At 37.4% G+C, this 15,688-nt stretch overlaps 1 protein-coding gene and 1 non-coding gene across 2 annotated transcripts; one reads left to right on the top strand and one right to left on the bottom strand.

Annotated features, from left to right (window-relative positions):
• Nucleotides 1-265: 265 nt before the first annotated feature.
• TRNAG-CCC (transfer RNA glycine (anticodon CCC)) lies at nt 266-336 on the bottom strand. The gene has a single exon. It is a non-coding gene; the product is annotated as a tRNA-Gly (tRNA).
• Nucleotides 337-3,923: 3,587 nt separating this feature from the next.
• LOC140754038 (zinc finger-containing ubiquitin peptidase 1) lies at nt 3,924-15,324 on the top strand. The gene is made up of 16 exons (XM_073088944.1): nt 3,924-4,250; nt 5,275-5,516; nt 6,477-6,808; nt 6,894-6,952; nt 7,046-7,156; nt 7,557-7,898; nt 8,234-8,341; nt 9,024-9,140; nt 10,014-10,185; nt 10,324-10,447; nt 11,089-11,251; nt 11,763-11,854; nt 12,370-12,500; nt 13,030-13,118; nt 13,478-13,618; nt 14,800-15,324. Exons 2-16 carry the CDS (start codon nt 5,284-5,286, stop codon nt 14,833-14,835), a joined length of 2,250 nt encoding a protein of 749 aa, XP_072945045.1. The 5' UTR covers nt 3,924-4,250; nt 5,275-5,283; the 3' UTR covers nt 14,836-15,324.
• The last annotated feature ends 364 nt before the right edge of the window (nt 15,325-15,688 follow it).

Genomic DNA, 15,688 nt, shown 5'->3' with positions numbered 1-15,688 from the left:
ATTTACATTGAAATCACAAAACACTGCTAAAATACTTAAATATTTAGCTAAAACTATACATGAAATATGTAAATAAGCTGATAATCTAAACTCTGTTTTAAAAATTAAAAAGTTTTCTAAAAAGTATGTAAAAAAGCAAGTAGATGGCGATTTCTAATAAAATATATTTATTTTACAGTACATTGTTAAAAATTGCTAAATAGGATAAAACATTATAATTATAAACTAAACGTTTCAAAAAAGCGGCCGCATTTTGATCGAGTTATGCACTGCCCGGGAATCGAACCCGGGTCGCAAGAATGGGAATCTTGCATGATACCACTACACCAGCAGTGCTTATTTCCGATCGTTGAAATTAGGTAACAGATATTACATCCATAATTTTCTACGTTTAGCCCAAAAAGAAAAAATTCTAGTTCAGTATATAGAACGGATAGATAACGCCCGTTTATATTATTCTATGTTTTTTATACTAAAGATCGTCATTCGACATTTCTTCAATGTCAAATTTCGATCGTTTGTAGGTGAAAATTCCATAGATTCAATAATATGAATGGTAATAACAGGCGTAAGAAAACCTAATATTTTTTGTAAAAATCGAGTATTCCTATAAAACATTCGGCCATATTCCAGTATGGCGGGCAAGCGCAGTATGTCAATGTATTAGACGTTACAAAAGGGTCGGATTTAGGGGAGGGCAAGCGGGGCTCCGGGTGAGGGGCATTTACAATAGAGAAAGAAATCCAAATTTCGACATGTCAGCAACTTACAGTGTAAGCTCATTATTCCTGAAAGACTATTTTGAAAAGTAAAAGATTCATTAACAACTATTTATTTTCTCTGTCAATCCATTCTATGACATCTTATTCTCTCAAAACCTTGAAACAATTATTGTTCCGAGCTCAAAACATATAATATCCTTCTTTTTTTTTACATAGTTTCTCGCTACGTTGCTCCACACCAGCATTTAAAATACTCTTATTAACATAAATTAATTAAAAAATATTGTAATGCTAATACATATACGCTTACAATAGCAACATTTTTTTCAAACAGTATTAAGAGGGTGCTTTTCCATATAGTGAAATAATTCTACTAACGGAGACTTAACGTAAAAAATCCCTTTTATTTCAAATATAATTGGGGGCCTCCACTCCTTTGTTGCTCCAGGGCCACAACTTCTATGTCCTGCTGTTATTAGCCAGAAACAGGTGAGTCGGTGGTGTCTCCAGCGTTGAAGCTGTCGTTGTCTGTAATGTATTATTAATACTTAACTCTTGAAGATAAAATAATTATTTTCTATTACGTAGACACGTGTACGCGTAAGCCCTCTGATTTTCAACTCCGGATCAAAGGTGGTAGAAACCTGTTGTAAGGAAGAAATACGAATCCGAGACATTCCAGCTTAGTTCTCAAGGGTAGCGGCACATCTGTGGCCGACGTAAGGCAGAAACCTTATCTTATCTGGGCTTACTTCAGATGCTCATCTGCTACTCCTGTATTATAATAAAATTGAAAAAAAAAACTTATAATTCAGATAGATTAAAACAATAAATTTTTCAAAAGCATAAATTTAAAATTTTGTTGAGGTTAGCACATAGCCACTTTTGTGCAATAATTCTACGTCAACCGACCATGGTTTTAAAATTTAACGCTTTTCCGAAAATGGAATGAAACAGGTGTATTTTATTTGAATTTCGTCCAATATTTGTTTTTATTGCATTTCAAGGATGAAATACGATAATCGTAATATTCAATTATTTGGCGTATCTAATCGTAATATTATAAGAATCTAGTGAGTATTTTTTAAATGTACGTAGTTCATCAAATCCAGGACCATCAAATTCAAATACTACAGTAATATAGCGAAAAATGCTGAAACTGAGTGATTGAAGTCCGATTTTGATAAAAATCTGATTTGATTTAAAATATAATTTACGAGTTCATTCTTAAAAAGAAGCACTCCTGTATAATTTCATAATCGGATCGTGTCGTTATAAGGATCAAATTCTAAGACACACACTTGAATAATTCAATAAATAATAGGCAATAAAAGGCGCACAACCCTGCGGATTTTGTAAATTTTAAAAAGATCTACAAAACCGTAGCAGTCTACTACAGCGGCGTAGAGGGCATCCATTATCTTTTCGTGTTCCACTACTGGACTCAGGTTTCTCCCCACGACGGGAAAACTGCTGAAAACGCCTGAGGCAACCAGGACCGACGGCTTCACGTGTCCTTCGGATTCTTCGGAACACGGCAGAACGGCAAAGCGCATAAGTTGAACAATTAGCGGTTGCCAATCCAACTTGCAACGCACCTGATGCTGCTTAACTATGCAATAACAATGTAGCTGATAAGTTGTGTGCACTGTGTCCAATAATGTTAATTTATCTTTAAAGTTGTGATCTTATATATTACTATAATATAATATTAATGTTACCCATAAGCACAATTTATCCCCAGCAATAATACACAATAGCTTATCTGAAAATGTACGATTCATGTATTATTGTCGATTATAAATTCTAATGGATACTACAAATAGTTCAATATTAGCATTTTCCGATCGCACGAGTGCTTCGCTCCACATGGCCACAGTAAAAACAAAATGGGGTATATAGGTAATAATAACATGCGAATATCGATATGAACGTTCAAGTTTATTTTTCTGAACGCACTTTTGTATTGTGATTTTTTGCTATAATGTTACTATATTTTATTTATTTTTATTAGGGTTCCATATCCAAAGAATAAAAACGGGACCATAATAATAAGCTTCTGCAGTTGGTCCGTCTAACCATCTATCATAGGACAGGGCTCTATCTCTGGAACCGTAATAGAGGGACACTTAAAATTTTCCCATGCATGTACTTTTTTGCTACTATCATAACTTATACTTATGAATACATAGTTTCGGTGGTACGGAACCCTCAGTTTACGAGTTCGAATTACTCTTCAATTTCCTATATATATAAAGCTCTACATGGAATTTATTAATTACTAGCTCACCCAGCAAACGTTGTGTTGCCATATAAATAAAAAAATGTTAAGGGTGAACAACCCTTATCACTTAATGGTATGAAAAATAGATAGTAGCCGATTCTCAGACTTACTGAATATGCATATAAAGTTTGGTGAAAATCGGTAAAGCAGTTTAGGAGGAGTACGGTAACTAACATTGTGACACGAGAATTTTATATATAAGAAGATGAACAACCATTTTGCTTTTATAAGCCAACTATTATATAGTTTACCTGATTATAAGTGTCTCTCATGGACATCTGTAGTCAACTTCCATAGGATTAGAGTTAGTTGCTACTCCTTTGGATTAAGTCACTAAGGACTAATGACTAAGGACTAATTTGACGATCCGCGTGGCGGAGCGATCACCATATCCGTCTGACGCGCTGAGGGTCCCGGGTTCGATCCCCGGCCAGACAGGCATCTAAATGATGAATGTGTATTTGTCTATGTGTGTGTCCATGGTACCCACGACACAGGGAATCCTAGTGTGGGGCTGTGAGTGTAAAAAGAGTTTTTTTTTATAAGTTGGTATGTCTCGTTTATACCTCCTTAAAACAGTTTTAATAAAAAATAAATTATTTCATTTATATCTACCATAACACCCTCTACCTGTAAAATACGATACTACGAGGTCTACGCGAATGAAACACGTGCAAGATTTAGTATATTGGTAATGTAGGAAACATGATTTCATTCTCCCTCCACAGATGTTTACAAGATGGCGCTAGTATCAAGATCGTATAATAATATAAAGCTATGTTACGTAACGACATAGATAATAAAATTAATATAAATATATATACAGAATATTATATTATACCAATATTTTAACATAAAAGCAAATCTGCGTAAAAAAACTGAAGACCCGAAAAAGATTACCTTCTTCAACGGTAATTGGGTAACAATAAAAATATTTATAGTGTTATTCACTCCATTTTCAAATTTCATGTCTATGTACTTAATAGTTCCGTAACTGGCCGCTAGGCGTGCCCCAGTAACTAGATAGTTTCCGCATGCGTAATAGCATTTCGTTTTTTTTCAGTGTCCCTGAAAACCATGAATGGCGCTCGTTCATAACCTGTCGCCTGTACACTAATATAATTTATATTTTAATGTTCGAAAATGTTAGATTAAATCGTGTACAATAACAGTAACAAGCCAATTAGGTAGTGTTGTGACTTGCGGTGAGTTTCCGCGCAAAAATTTGACAATAAGAAACGGAAGTAAGTAGTTCCTAATTTACTTGTTTTTCTACAGATAAAAAACATTATTTTAATTTTTACGTACAGATTTTAATAGAACATCCTGCCTACGTTAGGCGATCGTTAACTTCTAAGTAATTACGACTGTATCTATGTCAATCTCTTTGCGATTTCCTTGAAAACAAAACTGCGGTAATTTTATCGATTTGACACTTTCACCTCAATATCTGTGTCGTGAATGGTTTCCATGTAAGTTTCATAGTGATAATTATTTTTAGAACATTTCTGAAAAATATTCATAGTGGTTTCATAATGTAAAAGGGATTTCATTGTATAATATAGATAAAAATAAAAATATTCTTATTTTGATGTCCTGTTATTGTATTAAAACGTTATATTTAAATGATTCTATAAATGCAGATTATATAATCTTGATTTTGAAATATAAAAGGTGTTCATAAAACTCAATCTTATGTTGTCTTTAAATCACATGCTCTAAACAGCTGTAGGTACCGTACACGTTAGCAACCGGCAATAACAGAGACACGATTACTTAAGAAGATAGCTTTAAACGATTATTTACTATAATCTTTATCCTACTATTATTTACAAATGACTTATAAATTGTGTGTCTTATAACTTTATAGATATTTTTTGGAAACTATTACATAACCCAAGCATTTAAAAGTATAATTGTTTTCTTATTAAGATGGTTTCTTAAGTACGTTTAAAAGATAATCGTTAATCGATTCTTCGATAATCATGATTTTGACCTACTTTTATAATAATTATGGTAATGGGTACCAGAAAATTGCTGTGAGAGTACAAAAGAACACCTTATCGTTGTCATATTCCCTTGATTATTATTTTCTATACTTTATCAGAATTTATATTTGTTTCATAATTTAAGTATTTAAAGACTAGAGTATTGGTAAATTTTAATGTATCCAATTATAAAATAAAATCTCTACCTCATTCTTGTAATTACTTTTTAATTTCATTAAAATGCTTAGGTGATGCTATACGTTCTTTAATGTTTCCGCAGCAAATCATCATGTCAAGCAGTCCATTCCCGTACACTTGCGAGTTGTGCGGGGCAGAAGGCCTGACAGATGAAGGGATGCGCACACACACGCTAGAGGCGCATGTCGCGGGACGCCCAGACTGTCCCTTCTGCGACTGTACTGTCCCACAACCCCAGCTAGTGGGGCATGTACAGCGGGCTCACTTACATTACCTTACGCCAGAAAGAGAGCTCATGGCGTTTATAGATGATCAAAGTCCCAGGTAATTAGTCTAATAAATTAAGATATTTAAAAAAATACGTAAACAGATATAATAATGGGTAAAATTTATGACATTTAGGAGAACTGCTAGAAGTCATTCTTGAAATAATATATTTTTGAACGATTATTTACAAAATAACGAATTTATGAATTACATACTCAGTTAAATTTTCTTAAGCTAAAATGAAAGTACATCTTCTTATATATAAAATTCTCGTGTCACAATATTAGTTACCGAACTCCTCCGAAACGACTTTACCGATTTTCACCAAATTTTATATCCATATTCAGTAGATCTGAGAATCAGCTACTATCTATTTTTCATACCCCTAAGTGATAAGGATTGTTCACCCTTAATATTTTTTAACATTATTTATATGGCAACACAAGGTTTGCCGTGTCAGCTAGTTTAAATATACTACTACTAAACTACATTACATACCTACCTACTACGAAGTAATTATGTAAGTATGTAATGTAAGTAGGTAGGTGTAAGTTAAATAAATACTCAAACAGACTACATTTATGTCACTATAAAAGTTAAATTGATTGTCAGTATGCAAATTAATTTGGCAGAAACTATGAAAGCACAATTTTATGCAGAACAAAAATGTATTTCATAAAAGCTTTTCTGCTATTAGTAACAGCGAACTGTAAAAGCTTATGCTTCGTAAAGATAATTACCGACATTAATATTGTTCTAGTTCACAGACCAAGCAATTCTGAACCGTGTGCATTGTGCTATATGGTATAATTTTCAGCCCGTTACTCGGTCACAATAGTCACAATAAAATTAGTAGCTTTCTATTACGGTTTTATACCATCATCATCAATTCTTCATCAAGCCAACACAATAACACTAATAAGAATATCCAATTTTCATCATAATTACCAAGAATCCAAAAAATATATACACTTTATTATCGTATTTATAGATTTAAAATATACATTATTTTTATAGCTTTGATGAAGATTCTAAAATGACAACAACAGATAGCTGCAGTTACAATACGCCAGGTTCAATCAACGGATGGCACAGTCCAGATACATCGAGCTCGTGTCATAATGGGGCCATTTCAAAAAATGTCTATTACCACAATGGTTTCCAAGACAAGGATAATTACAACCATAGAAATGAAAGAGACGAAGAGAGGTGCTCGCGGTCGCCGAAAAATATTAATCTAAGTAATGGACTGAAGAACATTAATATTAGTAACGGTGTCATACCGAAAAAAAATCGTAGTAGAGAAAGCTCTAGTGATAGCGACGTTGTGAATGGATATGAAAAGAAGGGTAAGATTTATTTGCAGTTTAACCGTCGTTCTTTTACTGAATGCTTGGGATATGGCATTACTGCATTTTGTTTTTTAATTTTTAGGTGCAAATTCCAGTCCAAGTCACAATAATAGTTACGAAGGTTCTCCTAATAAAAATAAAGTAAGTTTATAGTCCTAACTTAAATGTTTCATCCTATTTATTTTAATTAAATGTTTAATTAATATTTAATATCAACTATAATTACCATTTTAGCTAGCAATGGCCAGCGCAGGTCAAGGTTCACCACTTAGGTCTCAATTAGCTTTGAAACTAAAACCTAACACGCCTAAAAAAACTGCAGTCACTCCTAGCCCAACAGTACAGGTAAATAGTTAGTTTAAAAGATTTTGATTATTTTTATACAACTGACGATAATTTATAATTTATTAATTGTTCGTTAGTGTATAATTTAAATAAATAAAACAATTAAAACTTAATAAAAAAATTAATGAAAACAAACATACTGTATAACAAAAAGGATATGCAAGCTGCGTACTCTTAATTTCATTGCTCTCCATACAGAATAAACGAGACAAAATGTCAAAATAAAATTTGACAGTCGCCCACATTCAGTCTAAAATCGCGCGTGAATGCAAAAATATCAAAAACAATGAACAGATTTTCATCGTTTACATACAATTTGAACTAAATCTTACAAATTAAGTCACAAATACTAAATACTGCAATATTTGTGTGTTTTATGTGATAAATTGCGAAATTTCAGTGCCTGTTGTGCGATTTTACGTCAACATGCCCGCGCAAATTGGAGGAGCACATAAACCGGGCGCACTTCGATTTAACGTCGCCATCGGTGCTGGCGAACGCTAACGCCAACGCGAACAACAGCAACGTCACTGATAACGTTACAGAAAACTTAACTTTGGGGTTGAACCCGACGATAACGCTGGACAACCCGACGTTAGCGTTCAGCGCGATGGCGCTCTCGCCTGGCCCTCATAGCTCCACGTTCCAGTGCCCGATATGCGAGATTGAGTTTACCAACGTGTCGGAGGTGGAACTGCATGTTAATGTCGAGCATCGGGATATACTGAGCCCACAGAAAGCAGTAAGACCTTATTTTATTGTACCAATATAATTTATTTAAATAAAAATTCCATTGTAACCTGAATACAATTCTTTAAAGCTTCTTTGGCGTACCTTTTTAGATTATAATAGCACTCTTTTTCTAAATAATTAAATAAAACCATTTGTTCATTTGTTCATTACATATTAAACAAAATAAATTATTATCAATCTGAAATTATACATATTGCGAACATGTTAAATATAATATTTATACAATATAAATATTCTTATATTAATTTGATAGGTATATGTATTTCATAATTCAATCCTCCATGGGAAGTGCTACCATGTTTGAATTGTCTGTATTTCCCATAGGAGCAAGTGGACAATGCATCGTGCGAGGATGTGGTGATGATGGAGGAGAGTCCAGTCAGTAACTGTCCAGTGTGCTGTCAGCCGCTGCCACTCTCCAAAAATGAACTGGTTAGTACCATTACACAGTATCCCTAAGTTCTAGTGATTATTGTGTGAGGGAAGTACGGAATTTAATCAAAATCAAAATTTTTTATTCAAAATAGGTTCTTTACAGATCACTTTTTGAATGTCAAAGCAACTACCACCACTTCACAAGGTGTTTCGTTATGGAGAAGAAGCGGCGAAAGAAACTCCATAACACACATCTTTTAAAAAAAAATGTTTTTGACAATGTTAACTTAACGTAATGGTACATGTGGAGCTGGAGCTAATTCAGACCACACAGTCAGTTTGTCAGTCAAATAATCACTTACTTTATAGTACGCTTTTTTACATAGCGTTAGTTTAACGACATGTTTAAACTTTTTTTCTGTGAGATTCAAAATGTGGTCGGGTATTTTATTGTAGTAGCGAATACAGTTGTCCACGAAAGATCTAGCCACCTTACATAATCTATGTTTAGGAATTGCTAATTTATTTCTATTTCTGGTATTAAAGTTATGGTGGTTACTATTTTTTTCAAACATATCAGTGTGTTTTCTTACATACATAATATTTTCATAAATGTATTGACTATGCACCGTCAATATATTAATAGTGGGAAACAGTTCTTTTAGGGACTCACCACCAATCTACCAATATTTATTGTTCGTAATCTTGTTTAAAAACCTTTTTTCTTACCTTATTTCAGATGCAGCACATAGAAGATCACTTTGAAAGGGCAGAGGATGGTGGAATGGCGTCACTTAAAGCTGCAGAGAGGGAGGCGCTGAGGAACAGGGAAGAACATGAGTTCCAGATGTTGAGGGTATGAAACTATTATATTATATCTTTGCGTAAGATAATATCTGTATTGAGTTTTTACCGCATGCAATTGATGCAATTTTGCATTAATGTATTTTGTTGCAAAAATATAATCACTAACTTTTTCTGTATAACTCTAAATATAAAATGGTCAGCATCACCATCACTGTTTTACTCCTCCACAGCTGAATATAGATGTCTCTAGACAGCTGTGAGAATCATTTAAATTAATTAAAGATTTTTAAACCTTTGTTCTATTATGATTTATTTTATACTAGTTTTTGCCCACGGCTTCGCTTGCATTTAAAAGAAAATAATATGACATAGTAACATACATAAAGCTGAAAATTCTTACCTTCATTGCAATGACAGTAGCGCCCTCTGGCGAAAATTGGTCGTACCAACTCTGAAACCTTCGTGGGCTCATGGACAACAACTTTGCTAAAGATTATCACTCAGTCAAATGCATAGTTTACGGTTCAATCCTTACATATGTTGATTAAAATAATCGATTTTTTTTGGTCCAAAAGATCTATTCTCCGATTAATCGATCTTAGATCGCCATCCCTAGTTCCCGTGGGATTTCCGGTATAAAAACTATCCTATGTCCTTTCTCGGGTCTCAGACTATCTTTGTACAAAATTTCATTAAAACTGGTTCAGTGGTTTAGGCGTGAAGAAGAGACAACCAGACAGACAGACAGACAGAGTTGCTTTCGGATTTATAATATTAGTAAGGATGATGGTTAAAAAATATTTTTAACATTGTGTAGGGCTATACCTGTGAATTGAACTAAAATGTCCAGTACAATCCACTAGACAACATCTATCCCAGCAATCCTCACAAGCAACAAAACTATAGCAAATAACTTCCACAGGCGCAATACGGCATGGAGGAAGACGATGAAGGCTACACGAACCGCGCCACGAACAGCCTGAAGCGCGCGGTGTACAGCGGCGCGCTCTCCGTCGCCGGCTACTACGAGCGCAGCGTGGGGCTACGACGCGCCGCCGCTGCGGGGAAGGATACAGGATCATCTAGGACTAATGGTAAGGTATCTGGAGATAAGTTTTTGTATTTCTTGTATAAACTCATCTATTACATACAACTTATGATATTATGTTATAATTTTCGTTTGATTTTCCTTTAATTAACTTCAAAAAGTAACACTTCTTGTATATTTGCAGGCATATTAGAGAGGATAGCACAGCTGAACGCACAAAACCCAAGCATAGCGAAAACTTACCTCTGCAGTGCTGTTGACCACTACGCCAGTACATACGGTGATCGCGGTTGGGGCTGTGGTTATAGGTAATTAATAATTTCTTTTACCCTTTAGTTAAATCCATGATTAATGGTCGCTAAAGTGAGGCTTTATGAGGAGATGCATGTCTTGTAATTTTTTTTTGTCTAATACTGCCATTATAAGGCACATATGTGTGTGGTAATGGAGAATCAAGAATAGCCTAATACATCTTGCATGTAGCATATACTTGATGTATGGAGAGGAAACTAGGAAAGGCTTAGTGTCTGTTGGGGTTACCATCTCATGGCACAGACACAACTGTAGAGCACAGAAAAAAGGTGGAACATTATACACAATGTGGTGTATTCATGATATGTTGCATGGGAGATATATGTCATTGTAGTGTGTGTGTAGCCCTAGTTAAGTACCACCGCCTCACCTATTTCTACCAATAACAGCAATGTTAGGTGCTGCTGTGTTTCGTTTTGAAAGGTGTGGTAAGGGAAACAGACTTTTCCGAGGCGTTCCAGATTAGTCCTCAGGGGTAGCAGCTCATCTGTGACCGACCTCAGGTAGGAATATCTAATCGTATCTGAGGTTGATTATAGATGTCCATGGGCGGGTGTAGCTACTTACCATCAGGCGGACTCTATGCTCGTTTGCTACTCATATATTATAAAAAAAATGTGTATGTGTGTGCGCGCAGGAACATGCAGATGGTGCTGTCGTCGCTGGCGCGGCAGCCGGCCTTCGCGGCGGCGCTGGCGGCGGCCGAGCCCGCGCCGCGCGCCCGCTGCGACTGCGCGCCCTCCATCCCGCGCCTGCAGCTGCTGGTGGAGCGCGCCTGGCGCCTCGGCTTCGACACGCAGGTACAGTCCGCGCCAAACTATAGCTGATCTGCTCCGAATATAGAAACGAGTCGCGTCGCAACAACAAATTGTAGATATTAGCGGAATGAAGACAGCGCGGATCCCCCCCCGGCACCGTCCGCTGTCCGCTCTCGCCCGCAGGTACGTAGCTAGCAAAAAAATAAAAAATAAATAGTCTTAGGTTGATCGTTATAAATTAGTCACAATGACATATTTACAGATTGACATAATTTATAATACTTGCATATTGCATTTAACATCTTTAGTATATAGATTTTATTATTCATATGTGTGTGTTTATCTTTAAAATTAATCATATATTTTATACCTGTATTTATATATATATATTAATACCTATTTATAAAACTTATTCGTGCTGTTATGTTTAAAAAATTGTAAATCCGTAATTGGCTGTAAGAAATACTATATAAGAAATGTATTTGTATGATTTTAAGAGCTGTGGATTTTATAATAATTAAATAAATAAATAAAAATAAATATACTATTTCAGGGATCAGAACAGCTAGGCAGCAAATTGCACAACACTCGTAAATGGATTGGTGCCTGCGAAGTGGTCACAGTGCTCTCATCACTCAGGATAAAGTAAGAAACACATTTTTATTTTAGATGCTACTTGATATAAATTATTCACGGTCATCTGCGCTAACCGGCAGACTAATAGGGTCAGGAATGGCCCATCGCGGGCCTCTAATCCTGGAGAGCCACCAATAGTCTCAGTTGTCCCTTGTAGACATTTGTAACAGCTTAGGCCACCGACAAGCTTAGTCCGACACTGCCTTAGGTCACTGTTATTTAGAGCCTATGTCATAGCATTCCTAAAATATCACAAAAACCATTATTATCATAAAAAAAATACCAAACATTATCACTGGAAAGGCTAAAAGTCTAACACGCAATGAAGTACCTTTTCGTGTTAGATTTTAGCCTTTCAAGTGATGATATGTACAACACCGAAAAATGAGACAGAGGTATAATCCGCGTCAAATTGCTAGTCCGCTCTGAAGTTGTTGCGAGCAGGTGTTGTCATACAATTTGCTATGGCGACGCGATTCATTTCTATATTACGACGCACGTTAACTACGAGGTCTTTGTGTCAGGTGTCAGCTGATAGACTTCCACAAACCAACGGCAGCGGACGGCAGCCACCCCGCGCTGTTCGACTGGGTGCTGCGCTACTTCCAGAACGACCCCAACGGGTTCAAGGCACCCCTATATCTGCAACACCAAGGTACAACCCGGCTATCTTAACGGACACATTCGTTCGACACGCAGAGACACGACGACACAAACATGAGAATATAGGATTAATACTTATTAATCCTAAGTATTAAAGAATATAGGATTAATTGGATTAATAATTATTAATCCTATATCCTATCCTATATGACCACTTGATCACTACCGCAAAAACACACACAATAATAAATTTCAAATATGGTTGGGATCCTACCTGCGATTGGCTACACAAAAGTTTTTACTCTTTCAATCCTCCCTTGAATATCAAATTTCTTTAAATCTCCATGAGGATTAAATTTGATGAAGAGGATAAATTCTCGTCTATATATTAAATTGGATTTTTTTAAGGTTCTTTGTCAAACCAGCATACCAAATTAATTAATATTGTTGTCATAAAATAGAAATATTCGAGTAATGGTGTTACACCAAAGTCGAACCATGAAAAGCTACAACATCGTCTTTTCACATATAAAACTTCTGAAAATATATTTGGAAATAGTAATATATAATATAATTTTCAGGTCATTCCAGGACAATAATAGGGTATGAGCGACATAAAGACGGCAAGGCGACGTTACTAGTGTTGGACCCATCTCATTCGCCAGCTCAGGTGAGTGCAGATTTTAAAATATGTTGTTAAAAAGGCTGTTGAAAAATGTTTAGCAACCAGTATTTAACATCCTAATGTAATATCAAAAATATAATTTCCTATTGAATGTTGACAAAGTTATTTGTTGCGACTTTAAGGTACCTTTGAAAGTTGCGACAGACTTGCAGCAGATTTGACTTACTTATACGGACGCACGTGTGATACTAAAGACGATGTTTTTTCTATGATGGGTTGGTGCGGATTGTTCTGCGTCTGTCCTTTACATCATGCAGGAAGCCGGTTTAAAAAAAGTTGTCATCAGTGTGTCTCCATTTCAATTAGTATAGGTTTACAAGCGGTGTGTGTGTGTGTGTGTGCAGGTGCGTCAGGTGGTGTGCGGCGGCACCGCGGCGTGCAGCGCGGCGCTGCGGCTGCTGCGGCGCGGCGCCGCGGCCCTGCGCGCGCGGCAGTACCAGCTGCTCGCCGTCACCGGCCTCATCGCCACCGACGACGAGTACGAGGTGCGTACCGCAGGGGGCGCGGGGCCCTGAGCGCGGCAGTACCAGCTGCTCGCCGTCACCGGCCTCATAGCCACCGACGACGAGTACGAGGTGCGTACCGCAGGGGGCGCGGGGCCCTGAGCGCGGCAGTACCAGCTGCTCGCCGTCACCGGCCTCATAGCCACCGACGACGAGTACGAGGTGCGTACCGCAGGGGGCGCGGGGCCCTGAGCGCGGCAGTACCAGCTGCTCGCCGTCACCGGCCTCATAGCCACCGACGACGAGTACGAGGTGCGTACCGCAGGGGGCGCGGGGCCCTGAGCGCGGCAGTACCAGCTGCTCGCCGTCACCGGCCTCATAGCCACCGACGACGAGTACGAGGTGCGTACCGCAGGGGGCGCGAGGCCCTGAGCGCGGCAGTACCAGCTGCTCGCCGTCACCGGCCTCATAGCCACCGACGACGAGTACGAGGTGCGTACCGCAAGGGGCGCGGGGCCCTGAGCGCGGCAGTACCAGCTGCTCGCCGTCACCGGCCTCATCGCCACCGACGACGAGTACGAGGTGCGTACCGCAGGGGGCGCGGGGCCCTGAGCGCGGCAGTACCAGCTGCTCGCCGTCACCGGCCTCATAGCCACCGACGACGAGTACGAGGTGCGTACCGCAGGGGGCGCGAGGCCCTGAGCGCGGCAGTACCAGCTGCTCGCCGTCACCGGCCTCATAGCCACCGACGACGAGTACGAGGTGCGTACCGCAAGGGGCGCGGGGCCCTGAGCGCGGCAGTACCAGCTGCTCGCCGTCACCGGCCTCATCGCCACCGACGACGAGTACGAGGTGCGTACCGCAGGGGGCGCGGGGCCCTGAGCGCGGCAGTACCAGCTCTTCAGTTTCCAGTGTGTAGTGGCGACGTGGCGGTGCAGCCACTACAGTAACATTACAGCTCTTGTACATACCGGAAGTTCTCCATCATACGCCCCGCACCTCACTTGGTGTCATTTACACCGAATTTCTATACCGCATGCCGCCCACATCACGATGGAGCGCTTGCACAAAAAAAAATCTACAGAAACACGACGTTGGAGCGTCATGTCAGTCGTGGACTAACGGTATGTCGTAAATAATAAATAACAAATATACCATACCAGTAAAAAATAATTGCCAACATTATAAAGGACATGATCTCCTTTCATTATCCCTCCTTTCAGGCGAGTAAAGTGCTTCAATCGGTGCGCATACCGTGAGTCAGCAGTGCGAAGAGTCGCTGCAACACTGACCGGTCACCGCCAGCTGACGCAGTACGGTGAACATCATACCATTAATATGTTCATGTATCGTTATATTGTTTATCTTGGTGTTCGAAATTGAGGTATTTAATATGGCATATATGTCTTCATACGAAATATTATTACGTTTTTGGCAACAAATGTAAATATTTAAATTATTTTGTATTTGCATTTTATTCGCGGATGTTTATATCTTTGCGAACTTACGTTAATAAATCACTTGTCTTTTTATGTTATTTTCAAGTTTAATTATTATTATAATTAGTTCTTTATTATTTTTCTTTTAATTTTATCTTCACAACTTAACAGCTTACAAAATGGTGGTATATTTATATACCATTTAAGATAAGTAATAAATAATATTTTTTTTAATATATTTAACCATTTCTCGTCTTTATTAAAAAAAATTTTATAAATAAAATATGCCATATTATTGCCTTGCCTAATAGTCAGTTTGGTACCAGAAATTTATTATGTAATTGAATTATTTCACTATTATTTTTGTATTATTAATTAATTAAATAGTATATTTATTAAAATATTCTTACCGAATTAAGAACCATAATTACCAAAATATTTATTTACAGACTTCAAATAATTACCAAACTATTATTAAAATCAAACTGACTAATTACATATTTTAATTTACGTAAACATTATTAATTTGTTGACTTGAGATTTATATTAAAAATAATTATTTAGCGAAGTTGTGATACCTTGTAATTAATAATTATAACTATAATTTAGGACGACGTTTTCAATTAATTATTATCCCACCTCCGGTTAGTTTGTCAATTATTATAATTATTGT

The sequence above is a fragment of the Epargyreus clarus genome, unplaced genomic scaffold (assembly GCF_041222505.1).
Source record: "Epargyreus clarus isolate Ecla_fem2 unplaced genomic scaffold, WU_Ecla_fem_2.2 ptg000027l, whole genome shotgun sequence".
In the NCBI taxonomy this organism is placed as follows: domain Eukaryota; kingdom Metazoa; phylum Arthropoda; class Insecta; order Lepidoptera; family Hesperiidae; genus Epargyreus; species Epargyreus clarus.
The sequence above is the reverse complement of the archived record's forward strand: the minus strand, read 5'-3'. Positions and strand labels throughout refer to the sequence as shown.

Bases quoted from the DNA above. Each gene is read 5' to 3' on its own strand.
- LOC140754038 (XM_073088944.1), top strand. From the start codon at position 5,284: ATGTCAAGCAGTCCATTCCCGTACACTTGCGAGTTGTGCGGGGCAGAA. The intron at 5,517-6,476 runs GTAATTAGTCTA...TTATTTTTATAG, and splicing joins ATAGATGATCAAAGTCCCAG to CTTTGATGAAGATTCTAAAA. The intron at 9,141-10,013 runs GTATGAAACTAT...TAACTTCCACAG, and splicing joins ATGAGTTCCAGATGTTGAGG to GCGCAATACGGCATGGAGGA.